The sequence below is a fragment of the Talpa occidentalis genome, unplaced genomic scaffold (assembly GCF_014898055.3).
Source record: "Talpa occidentalis isolate TD23 unplaced genomic scaffold, MPIMG_talOcc4v2.1 talOcc4.17, whole genome shotgun sequence".
NCBI classification, from domain to species: domain Eukaryota; kingdom Metazoa; phylum Chordata; class Mammalia; order Eulipotyphla; family Talpidae; genus Talpa; species Talpa occidentalis.
The window spans coordinates 47,222,953-47,240,744 of NW_023601754.1; the positions used below are offsets into that span (position 1 = coordinate 47,222,953).

General features: G+C 57.0%; 1 protein-coding gene across 1 annotated transcript in view; it reads left to right on the top strand.

Moving 5' to 3' along the window:
- The window catches only part of MYH14 (myosin heavy chain 14), an 83,297-nt gene that overhangs the window by 9,044 nt on the left and 56,461 nt on the right, over positions 1–17,792 (top strand). Inside the window, exons 2-10 of the mRNA XM_054697311.1 lie at positions 5,733–6,143; positions 9,720–9,876; positions 12,845–12,872; positions 12,989–13,091; positions 13,667–13,690; positions 14,596–14,688; positions 14,992–15,055; positions 16,147–16,245; positions 17,004–17,144. Of these exons, the coding sequence (XP_054553286.1) occupies positions 5,736–6,143; positions 9,720–9,876; positions 12,845–12,872; positions 12,989–13,091; positions 13,667–13,690; positions 14,596–14,688; positions 14,992–15,055; positions 16,147–16,245; positions 17,004–17,144 (1,117 nt within the window). The 5' untranslated portion in view covers positions 5,733–5,735. The remainder of the gene's footprint in view (positions 1–5,732; positions 6,144–9,719; positions 9,877–12,844; positions 12,873–12,988; positions 13,092–13,666; positions 13,691–14,595; positions 14,689–14,991; positions 15,056–16,146; positions 16,246–17,003; positions 17,145–17,792) is intronic.

The window sequence follows — 17,792 nt, forward strand, 5'->3', positions numbered from 1 at the left end:
CTCCAGACACCCTTTTTAGCAGCCTGATTCTTGCCATAGCTGTGGGCGCCCAAAGACTTCTCATTTGTTTAACATCTCTGTTCCCCACGTCTATCCCGCCTGCAGCTCCTGGTCTTGCGACACCTCCATCCTAAATTTTCTACTCTCAGCCTCCATCAGTGTCGCCTTGGGAAGTCTCCTGCCTCTCTAGGGCTTCAGTTTTCCCACCAGTAAACTGGGAAGCCTTAACCTACCTTTGGGTCTGGCATGGCGCTTAGGAGCACGAGTTCTGGAGTCAGATTGGGTTGGACCCTGGTCTCTTCTCTGCCGCTAGCCAGTGCTAGGACTTCGAAGTAATTAACTTGGTCTTTCTCAACTTGGGTTTACTTCATCTGGAGGATGACGATTTTTTTTTTTTAAACATTTATTTATTTATTTATTTATTTATTTATTTATACAAGCACTGGGTACAGTCAGAAGCGCGGGAGGGCGAGAGAATTCACCAGAGCCAGAGCGGGGAGCAGAGCAGGCAGAAGGACCGAAGTACACTGCTGAGGGGAGCAGCGGGCGGCAGGAGAGGTCTGCGCGCCAGCCGGGGATCGAACCAGCGCTGCAGAGGCTGCGGGGCAGCTTCGCAACCCAGCGCTCAACCGCTGCGCCACCGGGGAGGCCCTGGAGGATGACGATCTTAAGGGCATCAATTCCAAGGGATAGTGGCAAGGATTAAATGAGTTTGTGCAGGTACCGCCTTTAGAACAGCTGCTGGCTTATACCAGGCACTCCATAATGACCATTATTATTGCTGATAATATAACAGGGTGGTCCCCAGGAGAGGGGGGAGGTTCCAGGCCTCCTACCCCACCCAAGAGTAGGGTGGAGCTGAGCAGGGAGAGAAGAAGCTGCAGAGGAGACCTGGAACCTTTCCTGGGGACCACCCTGTTACAATGGCATTGCCCACACCTCCCGGAGGGTGAGAGCCTGGTACGCGGTCGCCGTTCCACAAAAGTGAATTCTCTCTTCCGACTCTTCTGTCCGCCGGCTCCCGAGGGACCCAGGCATTCCGGCCTCCCATCGCCCCCCCACCCCATGCCGGTCCTCACAAAGGCCCCCATTCATGCCCCTCGCACAAAGCGGCCCATTCACCCCGGCCCCTTGGGCCTCCCGCCGCCGGCCGCCCCCCGCGCCTCGCCAGTGGTGGCACCCCCTGCCCGTCAGCCCCGGGATCGGTCCGCCCACGACCGCGCTGCCGGGCCCTGCGCGCGGCTCCATTCTTTTCCCACGGCTGGCACGCTCCGGCAACTTCTGATTGGCTCCACCCTAAAGCCGCTCTCCTTGATTGGCGGCCGCGTCCCCCCATGGGCGGGGCCGTCACTTGCCGCAGAGGCCGCCGATAGGCCCCTGCTGTGCTCGTGTGGGCGGGGCTGTGCCGGCCGGCCCGCCCCTCGTTCTCCCCAGGCCTCAGCCTCCGGACGGCCCTGGAAGCCGGTGAGTGATCGCGGCCCGCCGCCCGCCGGGGTCGGCCGAGCGGGACTGGACCGGGGAAGGCTGGAGTCCGGGGGCTGCGGCCCGGGCCCCGGGGGCCGGCGCGGGCGGCGGGGGAGGGCCGACGACTCGACCGCTCACCTTGGGCGCGCAGCCGACGGCGGCGGGGCGCCCGACCCCTCGCCACACTCCTCCTACTGTGTGCAAGCAGAGCCTACTGTGTGCGAGCCGGGGTCCGGGTCCGCGCTCGAGGCCTCAGCCCTGTTCCGTAGATGCGGTAGCTGAGGTTCGCTTTGGGACCCAGCACGCCTTAATACCTGAGTCATCGTCTTCCACCCCCCGCCCCCTGGAGGAAGGTGTCTCTTTTCACTTGCAAAAATTGCGGAGGAGAGAGAGGGGTCGCGACTGGCGGAGGCACGGAGGGGGTGGCCGGGAGGGGGAAACACATATTTGAGCTCCTGATTGGGCGCTTTTATTTTCGTAGCTAAATAATTTAATTCGATTTGCAAGAGGTGAATTATATTGTACCCATTTTACAGAGAAGGGAAAACAGACTGGACAGAGGGAGCGTAGCAGGGAGACTGGGCTGCGAATAACACTTAGGAGACGAGTGACGTGCTATGTCCTTTAACCTGTGTGACCCGACAGAGGCCCTAAAGAAGGCCATGGTCCCTTGGCATAAACTGGGCAGCAAGGTCCGAGAGTTGCCAACTGGGAGGAGGAAAAGACATCTCTGAGGACCTACTACGTTCCTTCCAACTCCCTTTTTTAGAATGGCAGCTAAGGTCTCGGCTAAATCCCAGCTCCCCTTCCTACCGATCATGTGACCTTGGGGCAGTACCTCGGCTCTCCATGTCTCACTTTCCCCATCGGAGAAAGGTAGACGCTGATCATTCCTTTCTCCTCTCTCCTTGGTTGTGGGGTATTCCATGAGTTAAAACTGGTCCAAGAGCAGAGAGAACCCTCGGAGCACAGTAGGTGCGCTCATCACCCTTTAGGGACCGAAGTGTCACCTCCCTGGTCCTCCCAAGCACCCTCTGTGCCTTGTATTGTTTCATTTGCAGACTGGGGAAACTGAGGCCCAGAGAGATTAAGTGATGTCGGGAGGCTTTGCTTGTTCAAGCGCTGGGCTAGACTTTCTCCCGCAGAATTTGATTCGCTGAGAGGAAAATTGAGGCCAGGAAACCTTGAGCAGGAGTCGAACCCACAGTCCCTCAGCCCTCAGGGCTGGCGGGTCCTGCAGGGGGAGGAGGCGCCCCTGGCGCTGTCGCCGCCCGCCGCCCACCTGGCCCGGGGCTCACCCGCTGCCGCTGCCCCCGCCCCTCGTCTGGTGCCCGGGAGCGCCTCGACCCGCCCCCTCCGCGAGCCGGGCAGGTGTGGGTGACATCAGAGCCGGCTCTGTCCGGGGACGCGCCGTGGCCCCGCCCCGCCTGGACCGAGGAGGAGGCAGCCACACCTGAGAGCTCGCCTGCGGACCCGGGAATCCCGCGCCCCCGCCCCATCTCCCCGCTCCCCGCTCCCCGCACGGGCCGGGCCCCAGGTAGCTGGATCGCCGGTGGAGGGGGCCGGGTCGGCGCCGTGTGGGTCTCTGGGGATGGGCGTGGACGCTCGGGTGCCTGAACTCGAGAAGGGGAGTTGGGGACCGGGGGCCGGATCCCGGGTCCGAACGGAGACTCTCCGCCTCGAGGGAGGACAGCTCTGGGGCCAGCACCGCGTGGGGGTGCGGCTCCTGGGTCTGCAGGGAGGCAGGGCTGGGAGGCGAGACTCCAGGGGCCCGGGGAGGAGGGCTGGGTCTGAACTCCCGCGTCCGAGGCGGGAGGGAGTGGGGATCCAGACTCCCGGGTCCCCTCGATTTCAGATGGGGGGGGGGGCAGGGAACTCCTGAATCCTAGCGCGAGGCTGAGGGCAGAGGGCTGGATGCCAAGGGCTCCAACTCCTGGCGTGGGGCGGGTCCCTGGCCCTTTTTCCTTTCCAGCCCGGCAGCCTCTGCCTCCCCCAGGAAAGGTGAAAGTGCCTGCCCATGGCAGCCGGAGACTGGCAGAGGCGCCCTGTGCGCGCGGGCGGGTGGGGCTGCGGAAGGGCTCGGCCTCCTGCTGGGCTGTGTGGCCCGGAGTCTGGGATATCCTGGGTATCCTCCTACTAGCTGGTCACAGTGAGGTGACCCACCCCTTGACTTGTGGGTCCAAGGGAGGGCCTGGGGGTTCAGATTCCCTGGTCCTGGAATTTTAGGGTGCTGGTGGCCTAGACTCCTGCGTTTGGGGGCCGGGTGGGGGGGGGTGCTACAGGACCAGAGTCCGACTGGGAGAGGGGAAGCCTGGGGCTGGGTGATTGCAAAAAGTACCAAACCCTTCCTGGTCAAAGGCTGAGCTGCAGAGGAAGTGGGTGGGGTGGGGTGGGGTGAGGTGGGGGTAAAGTCCTGGGTATAGAGCTTGGCTGTGGGTGGATCAAGGCCACACTGGCAGCCTGGGGTGAGCCTTGGTAATTTGGGGCCTGGAAGGTGGAGAAATGCCATCCCATGGTGGTAGAGCCCTACACTTTGAGAGTTTGGGGGCCCAGGGTTTGAACTCTCAGCGCATCTGCATCCCTGGGGCCCAAGCCTGCATGCTGGGGCCTGTGAGGAGAGGGTCCCAGTGGCAGTGGCTCGTTTCTGGAGTGAGAGATCTAAGGGGAAGAGAGGAGCCTGCTGGAACCTGATCTGGGGTGTCTCCAGGAGAGCTGGGTGTTTGGAGGGACTGCTCCAGCCAGGGGTGCCTCCAGGAGCAACCATGCAGTGGGGGAGACAGGTGTGGCGGGGGTGGTCATCAATGGTGGGGACATGAGGCAGTGGGGGGCTTGGAGGCTGACTCCTTCGGCAGCCAAGCAGTGAGGGGCCGGGAGCCTATTTTTTCTAGACTGCGATGCTTCGGTGGCTCTGGCGTTGCTGTCTGTGGCTCCTTGGAGGGCTGGGAGGCATCTGATACTGTTCTGGCTCACCCAGCGCCTCCGTGAAAGCCCCTAACCCACTTTGGCTTGTGAGAGTCTGAGCCGAGAAGCGGATCACCCCGTACCGGACCCATCAAAGCAGGCTTGCCCCCACATTTGGGCCGCAGACTCACCTCATGATGATGAGCCTTGTACTTGAATGCCTTCAGGGAGTATTGACTGAACGGAGGGGTGAATCAATGGACCCGTCTCCCCGATATAATAGAAAGAAGCCAGGTCTCAGGGAAGGGAGAGGATGATCTATTAACTGAGGGACAACATTCAAGCGGGTAGACTCAAGTGGCCAGGGAGCCTGAGGGCTAGCCTCTGAGGGCTCATATCTAACAGGTCAAAGTCCCCACCAGGACCCAGTCTGACCCCTTACCTGCCTCCATCATTTGGCTGCAGCCACTCTGGCCCCTCGCAGTGCCACAGTCACGGGCACACTCCTGCCCCAGGGCCTTTGCACTGGCTGTTTTCCCAGCCTGGAGAGCTTTTCCTGTCTACTTTCCCATGACTCTCTCCCTTCATCTCCCTCTGGTCTTTGTTCAAATGCCACATCAGAGAGTTTCCTCAGCCACCCCAATTAAAACCTGGACTCAACCCTAACATTCCCTATCCCCGGCTTTATTTTTCTCCTTGGTATTTCTCACCATTTAACTCACTGTGTAATTTGCTCTTTTATCTTTTTATCTGTCTCCCAGGGCTAGAACCGTGCTGTCCGATAGAAATGTAACACGGGCCCAAGTGTGTAATTTAAAATTTTCCAGTAGCCACACCAAAAATTCAAAAAGCAAAAAGGAACAGGTGACATTCATGGAGGGGACAGATTTTACTTAACTCGGTAGATCGCTGCATGTCACCAGATATAAAAATACGAACCAGCCTTTTGTTGCACTAAGTCTTTGAAATTGGGTGTGTATCGCAACTCAGAACTGCATCTCAGGTTGGGGTTTCCACTTCAAGCACCCAGTAACCCCCGTGTGGGGTGGGGAACGCGCAGGCTGGGTCTGGTGGGTGGGGAGCTGGCGGCTGAGACAAGAGGGGGAGGCTCCGGTATGTCCAAGCACGGGCTAGAATGTAAACACCTTAGGAAGGCCTGCATCTCTCTCTGGAGTGTTCTTTGCTGTGCCTGGCTCCCCGCCTCGCTTTATTAAATACTTAGTGAATGAATGGCTGGCTAGAGAAGTAAATGAATGGAACAAGTAAGGGAGACTCCTCCACCCATTTTTGCAGAAGCGTAGAAAGGTCTGGTGCAGAAAGGCTGGAGGGAACCACTCCTGACCTCCACCCTCTTCTCTCCCCTGCAGACCATGGCAGCAGTGACCGTGAGCGTGCCCGGGAGGAAGGGGCCTCTCAGGCCGGGTCCAGTGCCGGAGGCCGCCCAGCCTTTCCTCTTCACTCCCCCCGGGCCTGGCGTGGGTGGCGGGCCCGCGGGCTCGGCCATGTCCCCGCAGGTGGAGTGGACGGCGCGGCGCCTGGTGTGGGTCCCCTCGGAGGTGCACGGGTTCGAGGCGGCGGCGCTCCGGGATGAGAGTGGGGAAGAGGCCGAGGTGGAACTGGCCGAGAGCGGGCGGCGTGTGCGTCTGCCGAGGGACCAGATCCAGCGCATGAACCCGCCCAAGTTCAGCAAGGCCGAGGACATGGCCGAGCTGACCTGTCTCAACGAGGCCTCGGTGCTGCACAACCTCCGAGAGAGATACTACTCCGGCCTCATCTACGTGAGTGGCCTCCTGCCCCGCCAGGGCATTGCGGGTGGGGGGGCTGGTGCCAGCACCCCATTCAATCGACTGGAGACTATTTGTAGTTTATCCCGCAGGGTGGACTGTTTCCACACTTGGTTGTCAAACTACAAGTGAGCCCATTACCAGGACTGCCTCAGGCCCGAGGGGGTGGCACCTAACCGTGGGGGCACTTTACCATTTCCGAAAGTATAAAAATTCTGGATTCTCAGCTATAACCCTCCACAAGCTTTCAAGAAGGGGCTCTGTGTCTGTAGTAAAAATCGATGAGAACCATGAAAACCTGCGGGCTCTGTGCTACATGCCTTTCAAAGAAGAACTTATCTCATTTCACCTTAGGCGGGGTGGAGTCTATTATTATCCCCATTTTATCTGAAAGGAAACTGAGGCTCAGAGAGATTTAATAAGAAGAAAAACTATCCGCGAAGCTTGTAGTAGGCACCCTAAAATTTATCATCTCAGTACCTTTTCACATCATACAGCATTTTGTCCCCATTCCACACATAAAGAAACTGAGGCACAGGAAGGTCAAGTGCCTTGGCCAAGGTCATCCAGTTGGACTGGGCAGACCTGGGTGGTCTGGCTCACGGCCCTGCCCCCCACTTTGCTGCGCAGGCTTCTGGGATTAAAATGGGGTTGATGATAGTGAGGTTGACTATGGTGGTCTAGTTTCTGTTCCAGCATTTGATGGCAGTTATTTAGTCTTTACAACTAATGCACAGAGCAGGGCAGTTCTGAAACCTCCTTTCTTGTCAGAATCACCTGGGGAATTTTTAAAAAATACCAGCACCCAAGCCCCACCCCGGACCCATTTAAATCAGGTTCTGGAGGGTTGGGGTGATGGCATTGGTATTTTTAATACGCTTCTAGGGTGGCTCTAATGGGCAGTCAGAGGATTATTCAGAGAAAACAGGATTAGAGAGATTGACAAAGAATGTCAACAACAATAACGAAAAATAATAATAATGGGTGGTTAGCAAATATTTACTGAGCACTCGTGATGTGCCAAGGACTGTTCTGAATGCTGAGGGTGGGTTATCAGCTCACCCCTGGGCCAGGGACTGTTATCACCTGACATTCAGGAATGTGAAGAGACTTGAGCCCAGGTCACAGCCATGAAGAAGTTATGGGGGCATTGAGCCCCAGAGACTCGCTCCAAACACAGCTCAGAGGTCTTGCGGCTCATTTAAATTGGCCACAAAACCATGAAATACTTAGCTAAAGCCTTAAAAGGAATAGTTCAGGTTTTACATTAAAAAAAAATACAAAAACAACTTTAACTCATGAAGCACGAAAGTCGGGATTCGAACTCAGGTCCTCTCCTCGCCACTCCAGACCCCACCTGCTCACCACTAGACTAGGAAGGCTACCAGGTAGGACTGTCAGGGAAAAACGAGCTAAATCTGTTGCCAGTTAGCCAGCAACTTGAGACATGACCGGTGGAAGTGACATGGAAAGAACATGGGCTCTTGGATGGCTGTTCTGTCCCCTCTGATGAGGATGAGAAACCCCAAAAGTAGCCATCCAGCTAGATGCTAGCGGTGTGCCCCGTTCTGCTTGTCTCCTACCCAGGATTTACAAAGACAGGTGGACTGACCGACTAGTAGAGGGGAAGTGGAAAGTGGGGTGTCCCTGGCTCCAGAAACCCAGTTTCTGCCATTCATAGGTTCTTTGACCTTGAGTGGCTCAGGGTCTGGGGCTCTCTTCTGAGGTGCAAGAGCCCAAAGGGGGCCGTTTGTCCAACACCCATGATGCTCCATGCAGTGCCTTTTTCTCTCCTGGTCCTGTTAGGGATCCGGGCTTGACAGGCCCATTTTCCTGGGGTGGAGGCTGGGGTCCAGAGGGGTGTCACCCTGTGAGCAGCTAGAAGATGCCTTGTTAGAATCTGAACTGGCATGGCTTGGCTTTGAAGTCTGAGCAGGCTCTCAGCTCCCGGATGAGCCGGGTAACCTGAGACTCCCAGGACCCATATTTGGAGTGCCTTTGAGGCCGCACCTTGCTTGTAGTTTTTATTCATTAACTGCCTTAATCCCCAGGCTCCCATAATGAAGTGGGGTGTGCCCCTGGTTTCTCAAGGAGGAAGCTGTGAGTCTGGGGAGCTTGGATGGGTTGAGGAGAGGTGGAGGAGGGCATTGGAACTGGAGGGGGGGGAAGGGAAAGAGATGTTGAAGGGGGAGGGTCTGTCGCTGCTTCCTCAGCTGTGCCCAAGCAACCCGAGCGTCCCCAGCAGTCTCTGGGGGTACCAGCCTTTGCCCTTTGCTCTCTGGCCTTGACAGCCAGCTCATCTCCCTTGGGACAAGGTGTGGCTGGAGGGAGGAACCTGGGGTGGGAGGGTGGCGCGAGGAGTGGGTTTCTCCTCCTGCCAGGAGTGGAGGCCAGGGCGCCAGCCGCCATGAGATACCCTCGCAGGGAATGTGGCCCGCCTGCCCCACCCCTGAGAGGGGGAGCAGTCTTCCAGGCTGGGAGGGCAGACACCCAGCAAACCGGTTGTTCTGCTCCAGGCTGGCCACCCACCCTCCCACCGTTAAAAGGCTGGCACCAGAGCTGGGCAGCTGGTGCAGGCCACACCCTACTGGGGGAGCTTGAGCCGGCTGAGTGCTTACAACAGGCCTGTTACTAACCAGCTGCGTGACCTCCTCGCCAGCTAACTAGCCAGGCAGCTGCCTGTGTAGCTAACTCGTTTGATCGTTTGCTAGCTAGGCCACGAAGCAGCCAACTCTGGCTCGCTTAGTTTACTAACTCCAACCGGCTCATCCAGTTAGCTCTCTGGGTTGGTTTAGCCAGGTGACCAGCGAGTCTCTATCTGTCTAACTGCCCCTGCGTGGCCCGAATGGAACAGTTCTTCACAGTTCTTATTTCAGGGTCCTGAAACCAGGCGTACTGGGGGACATGGATAAATTCAGGGGGCCCTTGAACTTGACTGCAAAAGGAAAAAAAGATCGTCTTTCATGAAGCTGGAATGTGAAATTTAGCCTTTTCTCCAGTAAGCGCGGGGCACAAAGTCAGCGTGCAGGGCCGCAGGTACCTTTATCGGGGGCCAGTGGCTGCATGTGCTGCACATATTGTCTGCACAGTCGGGGGAATCTCTGACAATGTCCTAACAATATACAACAATATCTAATATTATCCCTCTTCCACCCTTTCCTGAGCAAACAGTGCTCACTCCACTTCCTCTCGGTTATAATGTTTTGGCAATAGTTCCACCTCTGTACACCCAAGAATCCACCCTGCGAACAAGCTTTCCAGTCCTCTCTGCAACAGATGAACTTGCACATGCTCATTTGATACCCATGTGGATCCAGGCTGTGGCAGACTGTCACAGCTACATACTCTCTCTCTCAGGGCCAATTCTCACCCATATAGCACCTTTGTGCAATTTGGACTGAGTCTCTGATACCATCAGCCTGAAAATGCTTATAGCGAATGTTCAAATCGACATGGTCCCGGTGTAAATGGCCGCCCCTTTGATGGACATCCTTGGGCAGTGCACAACCTGCCCAGTTGTGCTCAGCAGCAAGCAGGCAGCTGAGGCCCTTCTTCTCTTGCCCAATGCAGACGTACTCTGGCCTTTTCTGTGTGGTCATCAACCCATACAAGCAGCTTCCCATCTACACGGAGGCCATTGTGGAGATGTACCGGGGCAAGAAGCGCCACGAAGTGCCACCCCACGTGTATGCAGTGACCGAGGGAGCCTACCGGAGTATGCTGCAGGGTGAGTGGACATGGCTCCTGCTCGGGGGTTCAGGATCAGATAACAGGTCAAGGACTTCATAATGGGAAGCCACTCTGTGGGGCAGGGAAGAACACCAAAGAAGGACTGAATGGGCAAGGTGCTGGCTCTGCCACACAGGACTTTCTTGCCTGTCTCTGTGTTTGTCTCTTCTCTCAATAAGTGTCATTTGGGAGTCAGCTGGTGCCAGGCTTCTGCAAAAACTTCTCTTGACACTGTGATTCCTACCCTGTTCATTCATTTTACATATCTGTTGCCGACTTGATCCACATTGTGATCAAGTGAATGGCAGCCCCTTAGAAGATGGCAGCATCGGGTCGCTATGTACGGTTGGGCAGGTTGCACACTGAACAAGGGCATGGGGCTAAGCAGCGGACGTTCACTCCTGACAATGTGGATCGGTCCTGGCACAATAATGTAATTCACATGTAATTACACAAGTGTGATGATATACTTTTTTATATCATCTTTAATAAATATTGTGCATGTTAAAATACACATCGAATGTTTTTAAATGTATATCTCTTTCTATCCTATGGCATAACATAGCAGCTGTGTATTATAGTACTTAAATACTCGCCTTATTTAATACATGCTGCGTTTACATTGTATTTGTAATTATATATATACCGTGTAATGCAGAGATTCTCAGGGGAGGAGCCCATAATTGCTGGAGTTTCAATTAAACCCTCACTTCCCATTATCTGAGGAAGGAGCGATTTAATGAATTTGAGATTTGATTAATCGCAGAGTGTGGTCCCCTCGTCAGCAGCTTCAGCGTCACCTGGGAACTTGTCAGAAATACAGATTGGGGCCCCACCCAGACTTGCTGAGTCAGGGCACTGGTGGAGGCTCTGTACACATGTTTTCACGAGGTCCCCAGGCTCCAGGGATTCAGGTCCAGGCTCACGCTGAGAGGCAGGGTCCAACATACATAGGTGGAATGGTTTTACAGTCACACTAATCATAGGTAACGCTTGTTTGACTTGAGCTACTGAGTCTGATTTGTTGTATGCTTATTTTTAGAATGCTTTTCAGCTCTTATTATAAACTAGTTATTATAGCATACAAATAAAAGTACAGTAAGTAGGGGTGAGTGCCAAACACTTTCTGTGAATTAGCACATGCAACCTCACAGCCATCCCCTGAGGTAGAGGGTTTCCATATGGGGAAACTGAGGCACGGCACAATGTCGCTGGGTGGCCCGGGTGGCACCTAGACCCAGGGCCCCCGGCCAGTGCCTGTCACTGTGTGGCAGGCCCTCATCCAGGGCCAGGGGCTATGAGTTTTGATATGTGACATTCTTGCCCCGGCTCTCAAGCTCTGGCTGGCTGTGTGACCTGGGGGAAGTGGTTGTCCCACTCTGAGTCTCCAATTCTTCGCCTGTAAAATGGGGACAAGTAGCTCCAACTGAACAACAGTCAATGTGAGCCCCTCCTAGGTGCCACTAGTGCGGAGTGTGTGACAAACCCGGCCACAGAGGTTAGTTCTGTACTAGTTGGTTATGAAGCCTCTGTGAACATTCTCACTGAATTCTGACTGCAGCCTGGAGAGGGAGGGGCTGTTTTGAATTCCTCTTTTCAGATGGGGAAACTGAGGCACGGAGCAAACTCACCCAGAGTTATACAGCGAGGCTGACAGGCAACAGGACCTTGAACCCATGGCCACGCGGCCCCCACATCAGTCCGCTTGCTCAAAAGTTCTACTGAATGCGGCTCTCTGGCTTAAAACTACTCAGAGGCCTCCAGCCGCCTGCTTAAAAACTATCCAGGCCTCTTAATTATGGCCTCCAAGCACATCTCCACCATCTACAGCCCTGCCCTCCCCCCAGGCTCACTGGTGTCCTTTCTGCCTCTCAAACATCTCCCACTTGGCTCTACCGCAGGGCATTATGCACTGACTGGGTGCTCTGCCTCTTTGGTGATGGGGGAAGGGGAAGAAAGAGAGAGAGAGAGAGAGAGAGAGAGAGAGAGAGAGAGAGAGAGGACTCCCCAGAGACAGAGTGGGGAGCAGAATGGGTGGATCCACTGAAATCCACTGCTGAGGGGAGCAGTGGGTGAGATAGGAGAGGTCTGCTGAGCCATGTAGGTCAGCTCCGTGGCCGGGGATTGAACTCAAGCCATAGCGTTGATTGCGCTGAGACTTGACCCCTAGGCCACTGGGGAGGCCTGGTCCTTATTACTCTAGACCAGGGTTTCTCGGTCCTGGCTCTACTGGCCTCTGGGCTCAGTCTTCAGAGACTGAGGGATGTTAAGCAGCATCCCTGGGCCGCGCCCACCAGATGCCTGTAGGGATGGTCCAGACACTGCCAACTGCCAACTGGTGGACTGTGTGTCCAACTTTGGTTTTCGAGCACATGACTTTTGCCCCCCTCCCAAGGGGAAGCTCCCAAGTGGAAGCTCCGTGAGGGCAGGGGCCTTGGCCCATTCTCACTGCCCTTAGGCAGTGCATTTGTTGAAGGTGTGTCAGGCTCAAGGGGACGCCAGGGAAGACATCAGGAGCTGAGCTGTGCTCTCTGCCCTTGTTGGGCAGAGGAAACCCCTAGTGGGCACTGATCACCCCCACAGCCATTTGGGGACCTGTTTTTATATCAGAGGCTGAGTCCTGTCATCCAGGGTCTCGCTCTCATGTCTGGTTCTCGCACACCCTGCACAAGCGGGGGCTCACGAAAAGGTAAGTGAGTGAATTACATTCTGTTGAGTTGAGGTTTCTTGTCCCCTTGATGGGTGGGAAGTGGAGGCTCAGAGTGGGAGAGCTGCTTTCCCAGGGCCACATGGCCAGCCAGAGGCTTAATCAGAGTGTGGTTTTAGAGTCTAGGAGAGTCACACACCCAACTTAAGCTGTTCCTTACCCCTCGGGAGTGATTTTGAAAAAGAGGTGGCCAGTGTAAGGGACTGGGGTCCTGCTCGAGAGACCCCTTGGGTGACAAGACCCCACTCTGTCCCTACAGATCGTGAGGATCAGTCCATTCTCTGCACGTGAGTAATTTGGAGGAACTTCCTGGAGGAGGCTGGGTATGGCTGGGCTCGGAACGGGTGGGGCTTACCTGGCATCTTCATTGCTGACCCTTTTTGCTTCCCCTTGTCCCCCCAAGTGGGGAGTCTGGGGCCGGGAAGACAGAGAACACCAAGAAGGTCATCCAGTACCTCGCCCACGTGGCATCGTCACCCAAGGGCAGGAAGGAGCCGGGTGTCCCTGTAAGTGACCAGCGCCAGGATGTACTCTGGGCCCTGCCACACCCCCTCAGACTCCCCTTCCTCCCTCTCCTCCCCTCCCCACGGGGAGGGCCATGGGCACTGGGCCTTCTCCTGACTGCCCAGGGCAGCTGTGCACCCACTGTGTGTCCAATATAGGGCAAGGGGTAGAGGCAGGGTGAACACAGAAGCACAGGGGCCAATTCTCCTGCCTGGCACATAGTAGGTGCTTCCATTCCTGCACACCTACTGTGTGCTTGGTGGGATTTAGGTACCTGCAATGCCCGTGCTGACACTTACAGAGTGTCAATTTCTTAACTCACATGAACTCAATACTATGTGATTTCCCCATGTTAAAGAGGAGAACCCCTTGGCTCGGTTGGGTGAGCTGGTTGATGGAGGTCACACACCCAGGAAAGGCAAGAGCAGATCCAAACCCGAGGGTTTCTCCAGCCCCTCGGCTCCCCTCCCGCCCCGTCCACTTGTGAAACTCTGGCTCACCTGTGTCTGTCCATGTTCCATGTGCTGTGTCCTGGTCCCTGTCCTGGTCCGTGTCTCGTGTCTCGTGACTTCCTCAGGGCTCCGCCGGCACCATGTCTTATGTGAGTAGCAGGGCATCATCTCCAGTCTGGTCACCCCAACCCCTGCTGTTCCCAACTAACAGAGCTCAAGGCAGCCGTTGGTCACACCTGCCAGAGAGCCATGCTGCCACTCAGGGTGGTCCTACTATGCACACAACAACCCCCACTGTTATTCAGTGCAACCCCACTCTGTAAACACAATCCCCCCACCCCTGTTGTTTATGTTAGCCCTACTCTGTGTACACACCTGGGTCATGCCGCCATGGTCCGACTGTGTGAGTGCTGCCCCACTGCCCTTTCTATTAGCCCTACTGTGTTCATGAGTCTGTACATACTGACCCCAGATAACCACATGAAAAAACCCAGAGACTGAAACTATCACTTGTTGCCACACTTCTGAGTGTGTATAGAAAGGACCAACAGGCACTGTGAAGCCACATCACCCAGACACCCACATGTCCAGTTATTACAGACCTACTATGTGCACTGTAACAACAAAATCAGATGAAGTGAAATTCTTTCCTCCTCCTCTCACTCCCCTTGGAGTGGCTTACAATGTTGACAGATTGGTGTGGCCCCTTGCAGACCTTTCTCCAAATGTTTACAAACATTTAGAAATGTTTGTAAAACAAACATGTAGAAATGACAGTCTTGTTTTGTGGTGTTTTTTTTCTTAATTCATTGTTTATGCATGGGATCACCTTATAGATAATGTTCTGCATCTTGTTTTGTTTTCTGCACACCCAGTAATGTCTTTTGAGGTGTCTCCTCCACAGTAGGACAGGCGAGACCTGCATGCAGGGTGGTGGGTGCACACCTAGATACACACAAAGGCCCCTCCCACATGGACACCCCACCAGCTGCTAACATCCACCCCCCTCCCCCCAGTTGAGTCAGCTTCCCCCATTCTCTCCCACACCTGGCAGGGTGAGCTGGAGAGGCAGCTCCTTCAGGCCAACCCCATCCTGGAGGCCTTCGGCAACGCCAAGACTGTGAAGAACGACAACTCCTCCCGCTTCGTGAGTGATGGGGGCAGTGGCTGGCTGTGTGCGTGGGAACGTGTTGGAGGGTGATGGGGGGAGGCAGGATGTGAGGGTCTGAGGGAGAAGGAGCTGGAGCCTGGGTCCTGAGGAGAGAAGTCAAAGGGGCATGGACTTTGAGTTCCCCAAGGAACCCCCCACTCGGGATCTCAAGAGTGGGGTTGGAGGAGAAAGTGGAGAGACAGTCCTGGCTCTGGGTGGGGTGGGCGACGGCTGGGGTGCTCCTCAGGCCCGAGTGCAGCCAAGGACCCTCAGTTGAAGCCTCTGTGCTCCCCCCTCCAGGGCAAGTTCATCCGGATCAACTTCGATGTTGCCGGGTACATCGTGGGTGCGAACATCGAGACCTGTATCCTCCCACAGCCCGAGGGGCGCCTGGGAAGATGGGCAGGGTCGGGGAGGCCACCCCAGGGTCTCACCACAGACAGGAAATCTGCGTCTGTGTGTGTAGGGAGCGCTTCCTGGTCACCACCCTCTGGCCTCGGGGCCATTGCTTTTCTGCATCTTGGGGCCTGTTAGTCCTGGTCCCCAGGCTTCAGCTTATAGGGGTTCTCAAAACTCAGGGCTGGGGCCACAGCCCGCTGGGCAGTCCCGGTGCCAATGCCCCAGCCAGTGAGGTGGGCCTCCTGCTCGGCCGGACCCCTCAGCAACACAGCCCGAGCGGCACCTCTGGAGTATTTACTATGTGCCAGGCATCACCCTCCGACCTCTCCCTGTCACCTCCCTTCCCTGCCACCCTGGCCAGGCAGCTGCAGTCACTGTCTCATTTAACAGGAGAGGAGCCCCAGGCGTAGGGCTGTGGCCCCCAGGATGGTCTAGTTTATGTGTGCCTCCTCTGCCCACTCTGCCTTGTGGGGTTCCCCCGAGGGCTCCCCCATCTCACCTGAGCAAGTGAGCACCCAAGGCCATGGGCCTCGGTTTGCAGCCCTTCGTGGGCAAAGCTCCAGCACAGGCCCGGGTTGCTACCTTCAGGCCTAACAGGTGCTGGGGCCGTGAGCCCGGTCTCGGAGTTACAGCGAGTTTACCAGTGAGCTGTCGGGGTGTGGACCGCCCTGGGACTTTCCTAGAAGGGGAGTGGCCGACAGCCCCCGTGTCCACCCGGGGAAACTGAGGCTGAGAGAGAAACCATGGCGGCTGCTATGCTTACCTTTAGCGAGCCGTAAGCCCCACTGTTTCTGGGGGTACAGAGAGCAATAACTTACCCTCGCAGCATCTCAGGGGGGAGGGGATTTTCAAACCCCTAGTCGGAGGAGGAGACGGAGGCACAGCACAGAAGTGAGGTGCCTCAGGCTGCATCTGTTTGTGTAGTTGGTGGTGAAGTGGCGGGTGTGGACTCAGAGTACGCCGCGCTACATGGAGGGCGGGGGTGGGGGCAGCTCCGGTGGAGGGGCTGGTAGGGACCCCTCTTCTCCCTGGGGCACCTTGACTGGCCCCTCCCAGACCTGCTGGAGAAGTCTCGGGCCATCCGCCAGGCCAAGGACGAGTGCAGCTTCCACATCTTCTACCAGCTGCTGGGGGGCGCCAGCGAGCAGCTCAAGGGTCAGTATTGGGGTGTCCTGGTCAGCTCAGGGTGGGGGTGGGAGCCACATGTCAAGTCCCAGGTGGCTCCTGGGCGGGAGGGGATTCTTTCGTCCCCTGGATCCTGCTGCCCCCACTTTCTGCTCTCACTTTCGCCAAGCAGAGCCTCCTGCACCCCGGCCGCGCGGCTCGCTCCTCTGTCCTGTCTGGCTCCGCTGGCTCCGGCTCTCGCTCCCACCGGCCTCACGCTCTCTCCTCTCCGGCAACTCCGGCCTCTGCTTCCTGCGCCCGCACTGCAGCCGCGGCGCCCCGGCCCTGCGGTCCTCGTTTGTGCAGCTTCGTGGCGCCTGCGGCCCCCGCGGCCACGCTCCTGCCCGAGTCCTGCTGTCTAAGGCCAGGGGGTGGCCCCGTGGCCTGGCGCCCCTCTCCTGGCTCCTTGCTCGGGTAGCTTGGGCTGCCTCCTGGACTCTCCTCGCCCGGGCTCCCGCTCACTGGGCCATGCGAACCCTCATGCCCTCTCGCCAGCCACCCCTGCCCGCTCTTGGCAATGCCAGACTGTCAGTCTCTGCCGCGACGCAAGAGGAAAGACTAGGGCGCGCTCAGCACCCACTGCCTTCCCGCCCGGCTCGGGATCTTCCCACCCAACCTGCGCCGGAGGAGCCTGAGGGCCCCAGTGAGGACGTGGCCCTGGTGTCCCTGGTGGCCACCGAGGAAGCCTGGATGTGAGTCTGACTCCACAGCTCACCCTTGACCTTGGCCTCCTGCTCCTTCCTCTGCAGCTGACCTGCTCCTGGAGCCCTGCTCCCGGTACCGCTTCCTCACCAACGGGGCGTCTTCCTCTCCCGGCCAGGAGCGTGAGCTCTTTCAGGAGACCCTGGAGTCCCTGCGGGTCCTGGGATTCACCCAAGAGGAAATCATCTGTGAGTGAGCCCCCAGCCTCCCTTTGAAGGGTAGGGGGCGGGTGCCACCGCTGGGCATGCAGGCGACGCAGCCACCCGTGTCTCCATTTGCAAATGCAAGAGGTGATGGGGTGAGCAGGAGAGCACAGCGCGGAATGGGGACCAGGGTGGGCACACCATGATGGTGATGTGTGAGCCAGGGCCTGGAGGTCAGGGTGCCTGAGCACTGGTGCTGGGGTGGGAGGGAGTAGCGCTCTCACAGCCTGTGCAAAGGCCCTGTGGCTGGAAAAGCATGTTGAGAAACTGAGACGTCTCCAGTGGTGGGCTCAGCGTAGTGGGTGGCAGAGGGGAGTCAGCAGGGAGCTCTGCAAAGGCAGGTGGGGGCTCTGAAGATGGGGCTATATTTGGGAGTGTTGGGGGGCCAGGAGACAGCAATAAACCAGGGGCCTGGGTTAGCTTTGGGAGCAGAGAGAGACCCCTCTGGGGCTGCGTGGGGCCACAGACTAGAGCAGAACAGGCTGGGGACTAGGGACGAGTCTGGGGGACAGGGAGACCCCAACCCTGGGTCTGGGTCTGCTCAGGTTGATTGGGGCTGGACCTCAAGATGAGTGCCCCCCCTTCCAAAAAAATTAAGATTTGTTGAAATTCTAACTCCTCTCGCCCTCTCAA